This window comes from Onychomys torridus, chromosome 3 (assembly GCF_903995425.1).
Source record: "Onychomys torridus chromosome 3, mOncTor1.1, whole genome shotgun sequence".
In the NCBI taxonomy this organism is placed as follows: Eukaryota; Metazoa; Chordata; class Mammalia; order Rodentia; family Cricetidae; genus Onychomys; species Onychomys torridus.
Window position 1 is genome coordinate 88,065,184 of NC_050445.1, and position 18,545 is coordinate 88,083,728.

At 40.6% G+C, this 18,545-nt stretch overlaps 1 protein-coding gene across 6 annotated transcripts in view; it reads left to right on the forward strand.

The window, feature by feature from the left end:
* Window positions 1-15,949, forward strand: part of Mitf (melanocyte inducing transcription factor) — a 217,018-nt gene extending 201,069 nt beyond the window's left edge. For 2 of the 6 annotated variants that reach the window (XM_036182288.1, XM_036182290.1), the window contains exons 7-10: window positions 1,445-1,519; window positions 5,579-5,654; window positions 9,228-9,375; window positions 13,359-15,949. In XM_036182288.1, coding sequence (XP_036038181.1) covers window positions 1,445-1,519; window positions 5,579-5,654; window positions 9,228-9,375; window positions 13,359-13,760 — 701 coding nt within the window. In that variant the 3' untranslated portion in view covers window positions 13,761-15,949. The remainder of the gene's footprint in view (window positions 1-1,444; window positions 1,520-5,578; window positions 5,655-9,227; window positions 9,376-13,358) is intronic. The other 4 variants (XM_036182292.1, XM_036182293.1, XM_036182289.1 and 1 more) reach the window with 3 other exon arrangements.
* The last annotated feature ends 2,596 nt before the right edge of the window (window positions 15,950-18,545 follow it).

The window sequence follows — 18,545 nt, forward strand, 5'->3', positions numbered from 1 at the left end:
ATTTCAGAAAATTTTAACAGAAGAAAAACATTTTTTAGAAAGTATTCATTGAAGTTTAAAGGTAATTTATTAATAAACAAAAACTTACCGAGAGCAAAACCATGAAAAATCGTTAGGGAGCCATGGAAAGTAAAACCTTTTTATCCTTCTATGTGAGAAAAAGACAGAATGATTTGGATTGGCCATCTGACTTTGGGAGATTCTAATTTTAATTCTGTCTACATACATATGTGTGCATGCATATGCAATTAGGAGTTCCATGATGACCAGGGTATGTTCTGGAAAACAGGTCACATGGTGACTTATTGTGGTATGAACTTCACAGAGTGGCTTTGCGTAGACCAAGAAGGCTGTAATACCATCAAGTGATTAATATTGATTAATCTACATTCTGTGCAGCCTCTCTTGGACTCTGTTGTGATACAGGGTGGCATAGGTGTTTACATTTATGCTGTATGCATGAAGTATAATGTGAATAAATCTGCCTCAGAAGCTGTAAGTCTTGCTGTTTTGTGGTAAAGTGCCACATCTTTAGCGTACTATTTCAAATGTCACATTTGAAAGAAAACTAACTGGGTATAGTAAGACTTAGAATCAATGAACAGCACAATTTGATAGCTTTATTTGTTCCTTGCAAGGCAAAAAAAAAAAAATCTTGATACCAAAATACCCTATAAGTTGCTATTCCAATACATCCTTTTAAATGGAACTGTCACCAAATGCATCTACCCTTCCTGACTTATATTTCCATAGACAAACAAGTAGAACATACATAGTGACTCCTAAGAATCATGACATGATTCTGCTCTAGTAGATTCTGAGAGAACTTGGCCTCACATCATTCTCATGAGCTAGTCAGAGGCCATGGAGAACAGATTCAGAAACGTCGCCTCAGTTTTTATGTCATTATGTTACAAAGTCATAAAAGTACTGAAAAGTTACTTGTCCTGAAAATAATTCCCAATCATAGAATATGCTCTCAAGGGCTGGAGTGATGGCTTCCTGTTTAAGAGCACACACATGGTGGCTCACAACCATTTGTTATTCAGGTCTCAGAGTATCTGATGCTCTCTACAGGCCTCCTTGGGCATTGCACACACATGATATACACCGGCAAACACTTATGCACATAAAATTAAAATACGTAAATCTTAAAAATGATATGACATCAAATAGTTTCTATCTCTTTTATTCTTTTTAGTACTAAAATGTAGACTTGGTTGCTGTGGCTTGCTGTCCCTCACTTCATCTGGTTGTAGAAACTGAGCTTTGCAGCGTTGATATATGTAGCATTAGAGGAAGTAGAAGTTATAATTTGAAAAGTGTCGTTTTCATTAGAGTCCAACAAGATAAGCTTCAAGTGTTCGGAAGAGATGCTTTATGATTGACATTGCTATATCCCTCAAACAGTTCCAGATTCTAATGACTTCATTCACGTGCACAGCGTGTATTTTCCCCACAGAGTCTGAAGCAAGAGCATTGGCTAAAGAGAGGCAAAAAAAGGACAATCATAACTTGAGTAAGTTTGCTTTCTTTACGTCCGTGGCATTTGACCTTAAAGTCAGTGTTCTTCATGTATCAAAGAGTTGCTTCCATTAATTTCAGAGGAGAGTTAATTTCTGCAGTTGTTAAAGGTGCATTGAGAGTATTTCAGCGAGATTTTATTTCATGTCAAACATATATTTATATATGTATGTGTGTATTCACATACATAGTTTTTCTATTTTTGAAGAATTTCTGCTTTTGTTTGTTTGTGGTAGTAGGGTGTGTGTGTGTGTGTGTGTGTGTGTGTGTGTGTGTGTGTGTGTGTAAAGGGAGTCTTGATCCCTAACTACCCAATTATAAGTACTGCGCACACTGAAACTTATTAGCAAAAGGGGATTTGGGCATCCCTTTTTCCAGTGAGGTTTCAAAGTTAAAAACAGAAGACAAAAGACAAGGAAAGAAACACTCGTGATAGGAAGAGTGGGTGAAGTAGTCCCAAAATTTATGATGTTTATCTTTTTCTCCAAATATTATGTAACATCGGGTTTACTCTTCATTAAATCTTGAAGCCTTTTCCTGGGAAAACGTTATGTCTAAGCTACACAGTTAGCAGAGACCATGCAGTGAAAAGAAAGATTGGGTTTAGAGGTGGGAAGTAGTATGGGATTCTCTGTTTACTTTTTTGCCTAAATTGTTTTTTGAGAACACGAGTCATATATAGGATCCTTGCTTTAGATTTAAAAGAAAAAAGAAAAGAGAAGAGCAGCACTGTGCTCTAATCACCAGATATAAATGTAAATATTGCTTGTTTTCAGTTAGACATTGTTTTCCCCAACTTTTCCCTATGAAGTTAGGTGCACACAGAGAATGAAAAGCATTGCTTTGCATGTTTTTCTTTTCTTTTCTTTTCTTTTTTTTTTTTTTTTTTTGGTTTTTCAAAACAGGGTTTCTCTGTAGCTTTGGAGGCTGTCCTGGAACTTGCTTTGTAGACCAGGCTGGCCTCGAACTCACAAAGATCCACCTGCCTCTGCCTCCCGAGTGCTGGGATTACATTGGAGCTGAAGATCGAACCCAGGGCCTTCTGCTTGCTAGGCAACCGCTCTTGCACTGAGCTAAATCCCAAACCTCGCTTTGCATGTTTTAATACGTTATGGCATAGTGTCCATATTTTGCTGCTGCTTGCTCTTTATTTATTTTTAGTTTAACAGTCTGTGCTAAGAGCTTGATGTTAATTTCTTCAAAACTGCCACCTAGTATTTATTCTACATTATAGTTCTGTTCTTAGCTGTTTCTCCTTTGTGTTTTTGTACTGTTGCTAACTTTCTCAAATCTGGTCTCCTGGGAACATGTTCTGTTGACCTCCTGTGCACACAGGGTTTACTTCTCTGTTCTGAGTACTGAGAAAGGCCCTGGTGAAGCCCCATGTCCTGCCTGCCTTCTCACATCACCTACTGCTTTCCTCACATTTGAGTTCAGCTTGAGAAGGTCTTGTCATTTTTAAACTGAAGAGCTGAACTTACAGCTTAAAAATTTCCTCCAGATTCCATATAATTTTACTCAAAGATAGTCCGTTGCTTAAAACCCCCTAGAAATAAAATAATGATGTAGAGTCTAAAGGACCCATAACTGAGACCTAGGAAATGAAGTTGGATCCTGTCAAAAATGGTATTTGAGTTCGAGTCCCCACCAGAGCCTTGTTCCAGGTTGTCAGTAAATTGCAAGTGGGATCAGCTCTAAGTTGGAGAGCTGTAAAACAGTTTTCAAGTCCTGTCTGACTCCTGGGAATTAATGCTCAAGGTCCTGTTGACCTTGACTCAGCCCTCTCTTTCTAGGACTTAGCTTATGAAAGAGCTTGCTGAAATGTGCAAATGAATGTCTTAATGTATTCATTCATTCTTTCAGCCATTTCAAGTTATTGAGTGCCAGTTTGATACGAGGAACTTTTCTATAGGAGTGAATTGGACAAACAGGTTCCCTACCAGTAGGCACATTCAAGTCAGATGTCAGGTGCCGCATACTAATTACTGAGAGGAACAAGAAGACCAGCGATAGATATCACGCCCCTTTATGAAAGGAAGCACACAGGAGGGAAGTGCCTATTGGATGTGTGGGTACAGAGGACACGATCTAGAAACCAGCCTGTCTGTGATGGTTGTGCCAGGCATGTAGATGCCGGGGAATATTAAAGGTTCCTTTAACCTTTACCTGAATATGCTGTAGGGTGGTTTTTTTTTTTTTAAGAAGTTTTATAAAGATATATCACTATTATAATAAATAGCTGAAGAGGAGACTCCTACATGAAAGGTAAATGTGGCATCTCTGAATGTTGACATGGAAGAGCCCAGAGGTGTGCAGGGGAGTGAAAAAAGGCAGGTACAGAATGTTTTAGTGTGATCCTGCTGTGAAGATACTTTTGTTATGCTTATGTGCCAGGCTCATGTGGGTGCTTGGAATGCAACAGAGAAAACTAATAGGTGAATAAAAAGCATTGGATTCAGAGTTCTCTGAGAAGATGAAACGGAGCCCAGTGAATATAGTATCATAGTATAGGCATGGGGATAATGAGTCATTTTGAATAGGCTAACCTGGGAACTCATATCATAAATTTGAGTTGCTACTTACGGGAGGAAATGGCTCTTTAGGGATCTGGAGAAAGAGTGTTCTAGGCAAAGGGGAAAGCACATGAATGTGGCTAATGCATGTCTGGCTTGGATGTGGGAGTAGTAGAGTGAGAAGGGACAAAGCAGAAAGAACACAGGTGAGTTGCCAAGGAAGATGCTACACTCTGGAGGAGGAGCAAAAAGCCCTATCAGCAGGGCAGGGCCCACCAGATCCTGGTAGGATACCTCAAGGACTTGACTTGTCCTTGGATAAAATGGGAAGTGATGGGGTGGGGTGGGGTTAAAGGTTGACATAACCTTACTTAGGATTTTGCAGAATCCCTCCCTCTGCTTAAAACTTACTTGGGACTTATTTGCTTGATTAAGTAAAATTAAAAACATTTATTATCTTACAAGGTCATTGTTGCCTGAGAGTGTTAGTCCTGGTGCACATAGATTATGGGATGGGGATGCTCTCGGGATGCACAGTGTAGCTAAATGTTGTGTGTTGTCCAGTATGGTAGTTACTTGCCATTTAATGCCTGAGCATCTCAATTATGGTTAGTTCAAATTGGGCTGCACTGGCCTGGGAGCGGGGTTGGTAAAACACTTGCCTAGCACGTACAAAGCCCTGCGATTGATCCCCGGCACCGCACAAAAATATTGGCTGAAGTGTAAAATATTTTAATTTTGAAAGCTTTAGTGTGAAGAAAAGAATTAGCACTTTCTAATTTAATTTTTTAGTATTTATTACCTGCCAAAAAGATGATGGCTTATATAGAATGGATTTAATGAAATATTAGAGTTAATTAAATTTTTTTTTTACTGGTTTAACATGGCCACTAAGGAATCTAAAATTACATATGTAACTTGTGCATTTATTTTTGTCAGTCCTGGGCTAGAGGAGGAGTTTTTGTATGTCTGATGAGCAAAAACAAATATTTTGCTATTTAAAATGCTAAAAGGAAACCAAAATCAGAGTGCTATCTTGTGATCAGTAGGAATTGTGTAAAATTCACATTCCACCATGGAGAGAAATTCTGCTGCTGGGCAATGCTGTACGAGAGCGAGCAGGTGTGTGCCGCCCAGCGCACGGTGAACTGGTGTTGCTGTATTCCAGTTGTGCCATTACAGATCTGTGCACATTTTGGCAGGAAACTTTTGTTTTCTCTCTAGTTAAACAAGTACAGTGCAGATCTGTCCCATTTCGACATGCAGCTGAGGATGCAGCCCAGATTTTCAGGGTTATTACAGACTCAAGTGGGAAACTAAATGTCTGAGAGCTTTATAATTGACAGCACTCTGGAGGCAGCTCGTTTCTTCCTAAAGTTCCTTACCTCTAGTGCCCAAAAGTAAGATAAGCACAGGGGAAGTGGGTTCGAGTTTCCACTGTCCTGACTGGTGCAGTCAGTGTGCACGTGCCTTTCATACGATGCGCTGAACGCGTGTGTGCCGCTGCCCTAACAGCCCTTTCCCATGCTCTTTTCTTGAAGTTGAGCGAAGAAGAAGATTCAACATAAATGACCGCATTAAAGAACTCGGCACTTTGATTCCCAAGTCCAACGATCCGTGAGTACAATTGCATGTTAATCTGCATCATACATTTTCACACCTGTCCATTTTTCTCCTCTGTTGCAAAATGCGCTCTTAGAGAAATGAAAGAACGCTCCCCTCGCCCCCTGCTTCCTTTTCTAAGCATTTCCTTTGGTTTATTTCCCCAAACTGAAATGTCGAGAGAAATGAACTAAATTGTACAAAGGGATATCGGAGCTGAGACAGTTAGCTTCGAATGTGAGGAATGGGACGTACGGGAATCTGAGAACTCGGCAGAAAATTTTGAACCTGGGGCCTGGGGGTGGGGTGGGGAGCCATCTTTAATGGTCATGCATACAAGATCCCAGTAGCTGTTAAAGCAAGATGTGTGCTGTGTATGAACCTCCACTATGTAGCATCTCTAAATGGGCACTGGTGCGCAGATAATGGAAATGTCATGTTCAAAGATACTGGAAAGACAAAAGGTCAATTGTTTTTTTTTTTTTTTTTTTTTTTTATGGAAACTTGCATATTCTTTGTGTGTTTTACCAATCTAGGGGAAAAAGCAATGGTTAATCCTCTTATGAACTACAAGTCAGCTGATCTGTAGTTCAGCCTTTGGTCTTCCCCCGCCTCCTCTCTGGGAGATAACAGTTAACAGATAATTTTCAAGTCTTTCCTACCCCGTTATCTGCCACGTCAGCACACTGGTCAACAAATATACAATTTTTATCCATTAGAAATTGGCCCATTTGAGGTAAAGGGCTGGGGGAGGTATATATTTTAATGGCCCCCACAGGCATTCTATGAAATTAGCCTTTGAATATGACCTTTTAGCTATCTAATAAAAAGTAAAGACGCAATGAAGCATTATTCATGCAAGGTTTATTAAATTCACGATTCACATTATTGTCGGGGAATTTGTAGCAAAATAAAATAAAACCATTACCTATTGTGAGGTGGTTTTGATGAATGTGCGCAGTTTCTGTCTTCTAACACTTTGCTTTCCCAGGCTTCAAGGAGAGGCATTTTCAAACGGGAAGCATCCAGATTCTCAGTTGTGCAGCACAAATTTATCCTCCTAAAGGCTGTGACCTTCATTTCCTATAGTCAGTCTTGCATGGTAGTTGAAATTGAATTCCCATTTCCTGTTCTTTATCAGCTTTCCATTTTTTAGCATATTCTTTTTAAATTGTAAGCATGCAAATCTCTTCAGCAACAGATTATGAAATTATGGGGCCCCAGTGTAAGCTTGGATTTGCATGGCTCCTCCATTGTAATAGAATGCTTACATGTTTGTAGCCTGAGCTGATAGGGAGCTTGAGTGGTTGACACTGTCTTCAGATAAAACAGACTGTCACATGGATAGTGGCTTTCTGAAAGCAGGTTTCTAGTGTGTGCCTTGAACTGAAATAGAGACAGACTTTACCTGATTAGTGTCCCAGCACATGTCTCAGCACATGCCCACTCCTTCCCTCAAACAAGTAAGCTTTGGTTGATTTTATATATTTGGGAGACATATATACTTGTACATGGAAAAGGATTCCTTTAATTACCCAAAACCCAGTATTTGAATCCTTTTAAGCCAAGAAACATAATTGATTGAGACTCATAAGGAAGTACACCCCAGATAACTGATAGATATACTTCTTGAGAACTGAGTGGCCAATGGTTTTGGCTGGAAAAGCCCGACTTTGACTTTTCACTTTGGTGGCCTGTATCAGGCAGCATCCAATACAGTTGTGTTTCTGCTGGCTGCTGCAGCTTTTGATGCTTTGATTTTTAGCTTTGAGAATTGGTCCCTGTTTCACTCTGGGTATCTTGGGACACCTCTGGATTGCTATTTTTGGTGTTCAGACACTGGAGAACCACCGTAGGGACTTATGGGAGCTGTGACTATCCTCTTTGGAGTCAAAGTAGATAGCCTGGTTTTTTTTTTGTTTTGTTTTTTTGTTTTGTTTTTTGGTTTTCCCTCAGCCAACCTATGTAAGGACCAGTTACTAGGTGGCTTGTTTTAATGGCCTGTCACTCATCTATTCCATGTGATACTTCTGATCTGCTCTTAGTAGCTCTAGGTCATGGGGTTGATGCTTCTATTTACATCAACTAGATTTTCATTTTATCATTCTCATTGACGTCACTGTGTTGAAGGTTATCTACAAGGAAAGATTGGAGAGATTACTTCCATAATAAATAGAGTTCATTCTTCATTGTCTGTTCTGGGGAACTCTAAGATTTTTTTAGGGTGACTTTGTCCCAGTTTGCTTTTTGTTGCTGTGGTAAAACACTGACCAAAAGCATCTTGGAAAGGAAGGGTTTTGTTTAGATTTCATTTTCCAATCAGAGTCCATTACTGAAGGAACTCAAGGTAGAAATCTGGAAGCAGGAACTGAAGCAGAGGCATATAGAAATGCTGCTTACTGGCTTGCTCCACATAACTTGTTCGACCTGTTTTCTTGCATTTTCAAGGATCACCTTCATAGAGGTGTCACACAATAGTCTGGGCCCTCCCACATCCATCATTAACCAAGAAATGCCCACAGACTTGTTGTCTGAAGGCCAGTCTGATGGAGGCATTTTCTCAGTTGATATTTCCTCTTCCGAGACAACCCTAGCTCATGTTGAATTGACAAAGATCTAACCAGCATGGCTTTTGTCCACATTTCACTGATGATGGTAATTTTATTACATGAGTACACTGAGCTACAGTGATGAAACTGAAAGTCACACCTGTTGGCAGCTGTTGAGATTGGGATTCTGGGGCAGCATCTCACTGGGTATCAAACCATGGCAGTGCAGTTACTGGGCTGATACAGCCCCTGTTCCAGTATTGACTAGTATTCTCAGGTTCATACAAAACATCTCCTTTGATTCCAATAATGCACTTACAAGGCTGCTTACTCATACACATGTAGTGTCATCATTTTGCAGATGAGAAAATGGGTACAGAGAAAGGATAGATGACAGACCGACAGCCCATGATAAGTATGATGAAAATTCAAGAGTGAGCCCGGCAGTGGTGGTGCACGCCTTTAATCCCATTACTCAGAAGGCAGAGTTAGAAGGATCTCTGTGAGTTAGAGGCTAGCCTGGTCTACAGAGCAAGTTCTAGGACAGCCAAGGCTACACAGAAAAACCCTGTCTTGAAAAAAAAAACAAACAAACCAAAAATCCAAGAGTGGTGTTTTCACACCACGGACAAGTGGTGGGATCTCACAGGACTTGTTCTTATCATATCCCAGTGAGTAAATCTTTTTGGTCTCAGATATATGCAACTGTTGAAGACAGTTTACAAATAAGATTTGGTAACTCACACAGCACACATGAGTTAAATAACTGATTCCACCTAGTGAGACATATGTGATCTAGATGGAATTGCACTATCCTGGTTTCAACATCTGCACAATGTGTCCACCTTATAAAAGGAATACATCTGGAGAAAGTAAGATGATACACACCAGATGAGTGGCCAGTAGTCAGTCAGTGGTGAGCACTTAATGAGTACTAGCCATTACTTATGTACAAATACTATTCCAGATAGACATTGAGTGCTGATTTTCTTTGAACCTCAATTCCTAAAAGGGTCCACTGTCTTCTGTCTCATCATAGGGACATGCGGTGGAACAAGGGAACCATTCTAAAGGCCTCCGTGGACTACATCCGAAAGTTGCAACGGGAACAGCAGCGTGCAAAGGACCTTGAAAACCGACAGAAGAAGCTGGAACATGCTAACCGGCATCTGCTGCTCAGAGTACAGGTACCTACCCTGCACTATGTCAAGGGATTTTGGTACAAGAGGAAGGAGAATGTAGTGAGCCCTGAAGGAGCTGGAGACACAGTCTTAATATCTGTGAATTTACCTCCTGGTAGAACATTATTGGTAACTCAAAATTAATGCTGATGTCACTTTCACAGTCGCTCTTGGGCATGTGCAGAGTGGCAAGTTTGAGTTGCCTGCAGGCTCTTTGCCAGAAGGCTGAGCCCCACCCAGGTCGAGGGCTTTTTGTAGCAGTCCTCTGAGTTACAGCCTAATTGTCTTGTCTTCCACAGTGTTGTCAGTTTTGTTGGGGATTTTTCCATCTTACTGTGCCCCCCCCCCCCCCAAGCACCATTAGAAACGTGTACATGTTTCCTAAGGCCAAGAAAATTATGATGTGCTGTCTGGGTATCAGACAAGCTTCACCCAGCCAGTAGTTTAGTACTTCTAGATGGTATTCAGTGTGAATGAATCTGCATCGCATTATGCTCGAGTGTGGGCATCATGAACATTGAACACCCTTCTTCCCAGAACTCCCCAACACTTCACATTTCCCCCCAAGACAACACATTTGCTGTGGCTGCAGTAATCCTCAGTCACGGAGCCAGGAGGCAGAAGGTGGCACTCCCCTAGGCTGGCCTTTATAATCCAGAAGGTTAAACAGAGGCTAGATGTCATTTGAACATCTTTCTCCTACCTTCTCTCCTCGAATTTGTTATTTGTTTCATCTTGCATCTCTTCTATAAAACGGCCTTAGGTATTTACATACCTGGTGCTTGGGTACCTATTTATAAAGGTAGCTTACGAAGCTCCCTTGTTAAATTATTAAAATATAGTAAGTTTTTCCAAAGAGAAGCTCAGTTTGGTTTTGTGTTCAGGTTCCAAACTTGCATATTCATATTAAATATGACTGTTGTGAAATATGGACCTTGGCAAGCCCATGGCAATGTCGTCTCAGCCTTCTCCTGCTGACAGTGAGGCTGGCTTTACTGCCTTTGCCTGTCATAGGGAAAATCATTAATTAGGCATTTACAGAACCACAAAGCCTCAGAGCTCTGCATGCGATTTAACACCTCATTTAGAAACTGAAGTAACTGTTTTAATCTGTTGATAAACACTTTTAGTTCAACAACAAAGGAGTACAGTATGATGTTTGCGTCTCCCTGAGTTAATTTATTTGCTTGTTTTTTGAAAAGACAAGCTGCACTCCTGTTCCTCATGCTGGTGTAGAGTTTCTAGGGCCTGGGTTTTTGGCCAAGGCCTGGGGCCTTCCCTTCATTTTCACTCCAAGTGATCCATGCAGAAATCTTCATGGAAGAAAGAGCAGGGAGCCTTATTATCAAGAGAATTGTTCTCTTAGATAGCCCAGGGCTTCAGCATGATGCCTGGAGAGGCTTGTTTCTAGAGCTGGTCTGAAGGAGCAGGCAGACACTGATGTGGCATCTCATACTCAAGCATCCCCCATTCACACTGCTTCCAGAGTAGGAGCTCACAGACCCAACAGTTTTAACACAGACCATACATAGCTCTCCCCACACATGTGGGCCAAGTGGAGAGGCCATGTCATGTGCAAAGTCCCTTTCCTCTCATGAATATAGGACAGCATTCACATGTGGAGGAAGAATTGGGGGCCCCTGCTGTTCATTCTAGGAATATGTAAGAGGGGAACATGGATTGAAGGCGTCTTGAAATGAGGTCTGAGAAGTCCCAGGCTTACACAGTGTGTCCATCGTAGGCTAGTGCCACTGTGCAAAAGGCCACCGAGCAGGGGAGGTTAAGTAGCAGGATAGCTTTCTCATTGTTTTGGAGAATGTCAGAGATCAACCTTGCTAGCAAGAGTGGCTTCATTTTATCTTAACCTCCACTCCGAAGATCTTGTGTGCCACTCCGAAGATCTTGTGTGCCAATCTCACAGTTTCAGGAACTAGAGTTAGGACTCCAGTGTACGGATTTAGGAGCACAGTTCAGCCCATTGTAAGAAAGTACAGCTCCTTATAAGACATCAGTCATGTTATAGATGAGAACTTTCCCACTGAGTTAAAAATATAAAGGTTTCCCTTTGCCAGGGTGAGATGGGTTAGATTTCAAGAAGCTTTAGTGATTTGTGTGGAACATAGAGAGTGTTTACTTCATGGCACCCTTGGTGTCTTAGTAACCAGAAGCCATAAGAAATAGCTACTGTTTCTGTTACACCCAAACAATTGAATACTTACATCTCAACAGCTTGGTAACAGTTTGAGGGAAATGCAGCTAACTAAAAAACAAGCATTTTGTTTGATTTTTTTAGGACCCCACCCCTAACTATGGTGGTTACTAATACATAGTGCTTCTAGAGGTTGTACAATTCATGGAAACCTTGGGTTAGATGGTAAGCCACCCTTACGTCCCATTCCATGTCAGTGCTCATGAAGTCCTTGTCCCTACAGCCTCCCCAGAAACCTATGTGGAAGTGCCGTGAGGCAACCAAAAAGTGTGTATGTGCAGGCTCACCCTGAAAGTGGGGACTGCTGAAACTGAGGACTGAAATGTGTGTAGCACACTTGCCCTGAAACTGGGGACTGAAAATGATGTAGCACACTCACACTGAAAATGGGGACTGAAAAGTTTGTGGCACACTTACACTAAAACTGGGCACTGAAAAGTACGAAACACCCTCATGCTAAATCAGGCTACCGTCTGGGATTTGGGTAGTTGTTGAGAGAGTGCCACCATTACCATTTTCCTTGAAATCTTAAGCTATCTGCCAAGCAGTTTATATGCCCTTGTATTACTGTTTGCTCAGTATTATAGTTCTGTTAGTTCTCATTCTGCCTTGTACAAAAAGATGAGTTTCCTTGTAATGTTTTCATACATGTGAATCATAGACCATCCCCATTACCCTCTCTTGTCCTACCCAGTCTCCTTCCATTGGCGCTCTTCATCCTCCCTGGAGTGCCCCTTCTGCCTTCTGTCTTACGCATACATAGAAACTTTAAGAAACCTAGATTCTACCCTTGAGAGAAAACACAGTCTGGCTCATTTTGCTTCTCTCAGTGATCTCCAGGTGCATTCATTTTCCCGAAAGTGATTTTGTTGTTTCTTCAGAGCCGAATAAAACTCTCTTGTGTAGGTGTATCACATCTTCTTTATCAGCTCATCTATTGATGAGCACCTAGGCTGACCGTATCCTGGCCATTGTGAGCAGCCCAGCAATAAACATGGCTGCACAAGTATCTCTAAGTTGTGCTGACTTAGAGTCCTTCAGGAACGTGCCCGAGGGTGTGATGGGGACCACAGGGTAGTTCTGTTTTAGTTCTCCACATTGACTACTACAGTCGCTGCGTCAGCTTACATTCCCATCAGCAATGTGTAAGGATTCCTGTCTCCCCACACCTTTGCCAACATTTTCTGTAGATGGGTTTTGTTTAGTTTTTTGTTTGTTTGTTTGTTTGTTTGTTTGTTTTTACTATGGTCAGTCTGACCTGGGTGTGTAGCCTTGTTTTAATCCTTAATATCTGCAAGAGAGTGATTCTATTTGTAATTCATAATAAAATACATAATACCATCTCAAAGGATATTTTCTATACAACAAATGCCACCTGTCCTGAATTTCAGGAAGTGCAGAATTTGTTTTTTAAAAGCAGAAAACTTTAACAACTTATAACAAGTTGTCCCTAGGTTCTGACTTTTTAAAAATAGAAAATAGACTTCAGTTATTAAAAGCAGTCTCAGGAGCCATACGGTACAGTAGAATGCAAACCCCAGACAGCTCCACACATCCCCTGACCATGCGGTCCCTCTGATCATCATCATGGGCACCACAATGGCCCCTTAGTTAGAGCAGGCTTCTTACCCTCCAAAGCCTTGGGTAGAGACACTCACGGTAATGCGTATTCCATGGGTTTGGACAACTGTGCATAACACGCACCTGTACAGTTTCTGTGCAGTGGAAGTTGGCCATGCACATGCGCCTACTTAACTGTCCAACTTTGACCTTTCTGCAGGAGCTTGAGATGCAGGCTAGAGCACATGGACTTTCCCTCATCCCATCCACTGGTCTCTGCTCGCCTGACCTGGTGAACCGCATAATCAAGCAAGAGCCAGTTCTTGAGAACTGCAGCCAGGAACTTGTCCAGCACCAGGCAGACCTGACGTGTACAACAACCCTGGATCTCACGGACGGTACCATCACCTTCACCAACAACCTTGGCACCATGCCGGAGAGCAGCCCGGCCTATAGCATCCCCAGGAAGATGGGCTCCAACTTGGAAGACATCCTGATGGACGATGCCCTCTCGCCAGTTGGTGTCACTGACCCGCTGCTGTCGTCAGTATCCCCAGGAGCGTCTAAAACGAGCAGCCGGAGGAGCAGTATGAGTGCAGAAGAAACGGAGCATGCGTGTTAGCGAGCCCACCTTGCCCTGCCTCTGCGCAAACTGCTTCCTGTCTTCTTCAGTAGACTCCATAACTCCTCATCTGAAGAGGTTTTCTTGATAATTTTCCTTTAATATGAATTTTTCATGCTGTATCAGTAGCCCAGGATATATTTTATTTTTAGAATTTTGTGAGCCAGACTTGTATATTCTATTTTACAACTACAAAGGCCTCCAAAGTATTGTGCCATCAGCGTGCAGTATCTGTGAACTGATTTCTCGAAGTGTGAGCTTTCTGAGCAAGGGGACATTTGCTTCAGAGAAGTGTCTGTCCATTTTCATTCAGGGGAAAACTAAACTTGGTGTGAGCTTTGTCTGTCTGTGACCTCCTTGGAAACTAACATGTAAAGTTTAATTACATGAATGTAAAGAAACCAAAAGAAGAAAACGAAGATGATGATGATGACGAAAAATGTGGAAAGGACATCCGAGCCCTTTCCACGTCATAAATACATTGATTCCCTGGTACTGCCTTAACGACACAGGCCTCCCAGCATCTGTTACCTTCGTACTGCAACTACTCAAAGAAGACACATTACATAGAGACAAATATATCAGTCATTTTCATGACGATTGTCTGGTTAGAAAATGTAACTTATGCTAACCCAAACTGAAGGGAGATATTAGACCAAGGCATAAAACATAGGACCTTACCTTTCTAGCTTTTATTGGGCGCAGTTACAGTTTTCCTCATAATAGGTGTGATTCAATTTTTCATAAGATGTGTTTTATTTTGAAATGAAAATGAATGTCCTCTCTGAGAAAAATATCAAGGAGCACCAGAAGTTTGCTTCATTTTTCTTTTTCATTTTTGCTTTTGATAAAGACAACTGTACTGGGCGCATTTCTAATTGGCTTTACTATTTTTATTTTTAAATTATGTTTTAGTCATTTTGATGGTTCTTTATTATCATCATTTTTTTCAATGTTTGTATTAATTTGTAAGAATCTGCATCTTGAAATGGTGAGTTTTCAATATTTTTACAACTCACTGTTAGTTCTCGGCATTCTTTGTACACCATGAAAGACTACTTTTACGCAAGTCTTGTGTGCAAAGAGAGCTTTGCAAATATTTTGTATATTCCAGTATCACTTGAAACTGTTTTTTCAACACATTTAAGGTATAGTATTAATAGGTTAAAAACCAAGCTTTCTAGAAAAAATACTTACATATGCATTTCTAGGATATGAAAATAACTATATTCTTGAAGACTGATAACCACAGCATTTACTATGCCCACAGCGGTCATTTAAATTGGGATTTATTTCAGTAAACTGGCTGGTTTCTCTTTAAAGAGGGAAATACTGTATTGGCGAATTACTTGATAACAATGTTTAAACAAAGTGGCAACATTGTAAAGTTAGTTTCTGTGCATTACCTACTTGTGTAGCCCTATGCAATAACTGTAGAGTTACTCGTATCAAGTCTATATGTTTTATACAGATGATATATAGTATTACATGCCAGGCTGCTGAATGGAATTTCTCAGTAGCAACCTATGATTGGATAGTGAGTGGCATAAAGCATATCCTTTCAGAATGAAGTGCCTTAAATATTTCAGCAGTCTTTTTTGGACCAGCACTGACTGATCTGTAAAGTAAGAAAGTTTCAAGATGGTGTCTGGAGTGAAGAGAGAAGATGTAGCATGGTGCCTCTGTAGACATTCTAAGAGCTTCCAGTTTCCCTTTAGATATTTTTAATATGAAATATATTTTACTGACAGTGCCAAATTCTTTCATCAAAAAACCTTTTTCAGGAAGGTTTTTTCTTTCTTTCTATTTTTTTTTAAAAGTGTTTAAATGTCAAATGTGAATTGGGGATGGGTGATGGAAAGATCCAGGAGGAGTGATTGTCAGATGTATGAATGGATGGCTTTGGTAAGAATTGTCAAGTGTGCGGTCCCCATGCATGTTGGGTAATGCAAATCCTTGGAAACACTGATGATGCTATCCAGTCTTGTAGCTTTATTACTTAAGGGGGTAGGGAAAATAAGTTCCCATTCTTTCAACCTCCTTAAGTGTGTGACTTTTCCTAGAATAGAAATGCAAATGTGCATGAACAGATAATTGTACCATAGCGTTCACCAATACAATCACAGCATTGTCTGTTTTTCTCTTCATATTTGTGGGGGGGAGGGAGGGCTGGATGCAGACATTGAAGATTGCAATGCTATGATTCTAGTTTTTCTTAGTTGATTCTGACTTTTTTTTTTTCTTTTTAAATAATTGAACAAGGTTTCACAAGGTTGACTAACCCACGGCTGAGTGACTATGGCCAAAGCAGAGCGACTTTCTAGAAAGCTTTGTTGGGAGAAAGTATGGCATATTGCACCGCTCCCCTAATTTGTAACCTCCTGGGCTTGTTCTCGCGGGCTTCCCTGGTGCCTTCATCAGAAGACACAGCCACTGGGAGAGGCAGCTGAACACTTTGGAGGCTGCAACGTGGGGGTGGTTTTATTTATTTCTTTTGTGCCAGCGAGAATGTGGATTCTTTCAGGGACCGGTTAAGCTAAGAGGCAGTATTTTTGCTCACTGTTCTTAAGGAAAGAAAGATCCATGCCACTCCCCCACCCCTGGGTGCAGAATTGTGACTCAGGGTTGTACCTCCGTTTGGAGTGCTCAATATACCAAAATTATTTACCTTCCTCTGGGTAACATAATGGAAATACCAAACCTTCTAACTTTGCCAAAAACAGCAACAACAACAAAAAACTACTCAACCAATCTGGTCATACCCAGATCATGCCACAGTTCAGTCTGGTTGTTTATAAACAATAAAGCAATAAGAACAAATGAAATACACAGGACATTGAAAGATACAAAGCACAAAGGAATGCACTTATTAATATTTTTGAAAAAATGCACTGGGGAGAAGTTGATGACAGTATAAACAGCAACCCGACTTCTTGACAAAGACAACAAATGACTGTCTCTTGCGGACACTTGCTACTGTAAAGTCAATAACAGCCCCTGCTGTTGGGTGCGGCAATCCTCTCTGTATGTCCACAGCACTGTATATTATGATTGATATTAATGTATCCAATGAAATAATTGAACTGTTGTTCTTCATAGCCTCATTAAAGCATTTGGTTTTTCACGTCTTGTTGGCCAGTTGTGTCTGGTTAGTGCCTTTTTTGACTGCCATACCTTCTCGAAGCCATGGCAGCACACTTTTTCTCTCATCTCATGAAGAAGAAATTACTAGGGAAATGTAATTGCTAACAGCGCTTTGTTTAGTTGAAATGTCACTCCAAGGTGGTACTTTTTTTGGTTCGAAACATTTTTGATTACTTTATGACTTACTCTCCAATGAGATGTAATTATGTAGCATTTCCCCCATTCTGAATTTGGGGAGACTTTGAACTCCCAGATGCCAGGAATCCACTTTAGATGTAAGGGGTTTATGTAAAATATTTCAGTGAGCGTTGGCTTTATTAAAAAGGAGAGAAATTGTCAGAGAAACCTTTGCATATTTACTGAAAAGATCCTGGGTTTTTAAAATACAAATTTATAATAATGAATGCTTAATATACCCAGCCCGCCAGCTCCTTTTTACAAAATACAGTACTTATGAGTCATTTGATAAATGTTAGATTTGAATTGGGAAGTATGAGACAGAACGGGTCTTTATTCCCCAGCCAGACCTTAAACTTCTGCCCTTAAAAGAAAGTATGTGTTTAAACCTCAGGAGAAGACACCAGAAACTTGCTGTAATGCTTATGCTCCAACTGTCAGCTCCTTTCTTAAGTTTAAGTGTTTTTTTTCCCCCTCAAATTGTAATATACAGTAATTGAGGCCTTTCTTCTCAGAATTATTTGAATTATTTATATTTCCATAGAAATATGACTGTATGTCTAAAAAAATGTGCAAAATTAGGAAGATCCCACCTGATCAAGACAATTTTCTGAACAAAATGAGAAGCAGGTAAGTTGAAAGTCAGGGCTGTTCATCTCTGGAGGGGTGACAGCTATACTTGACCCGAGTTTCTGCCTGTTGACTGTCATCTTGAAAGCTCATGAAGTCTTAATCTCGAGTTACACACACACACACACACACACACACACACACACACACGTTCCAGCACTATTACCAGTTCTCCAGACATTTGCATACAATTTGAATGGCTTTATTTTATTGCATTTGTTTTACTTTACTTTATTTTTTTGAGATGGAATGTGAAGTTCAGGCTGTTATGTAGCCAAGAGTGACCTTGAACTTCTGATCTTCCTAGTTACACCTTCTGTATGCTAAGATTACAGACAGGCACTACTGCAACCAGTTTATGTGGTGCTGGGATTGGACCTTGGGCTTTTTGCATACTAGGTAAGTGCTCTACCAACTGCGCTTTAGCCTTCCCCAGCCATTAGATGATTGTATTTTATATCCACAGACATATCTTCCTTAAAATTTTACTTAGGCAATTGAGTTAAAAAGTTGTCCATCTGAGCACTATAATACATGCCTGGGTTCCCAAATAATTCAGGAAGCTGCATCCAGCAGTCTTTCAAGTTCAAAGCCAGCCTGTGCATTCTGTGTCCACAAAATAGAAAAGTGGGGCTCCCTGCTCAACTACTTGTCATTGAATTTTTGGCTTTTTCTTACTACATGATTTTGAGCAAGTTATTTATCTTCCTAGTATCTCCATTCTGTTCAATGGAGATAATAAGATCCAGCACACAGTGGTCTTATGACCAGTCAAGTTAATATATTTGATTTTTTGCTTGGCACTACAAGGGAATATTCAGTAAATGACAGATT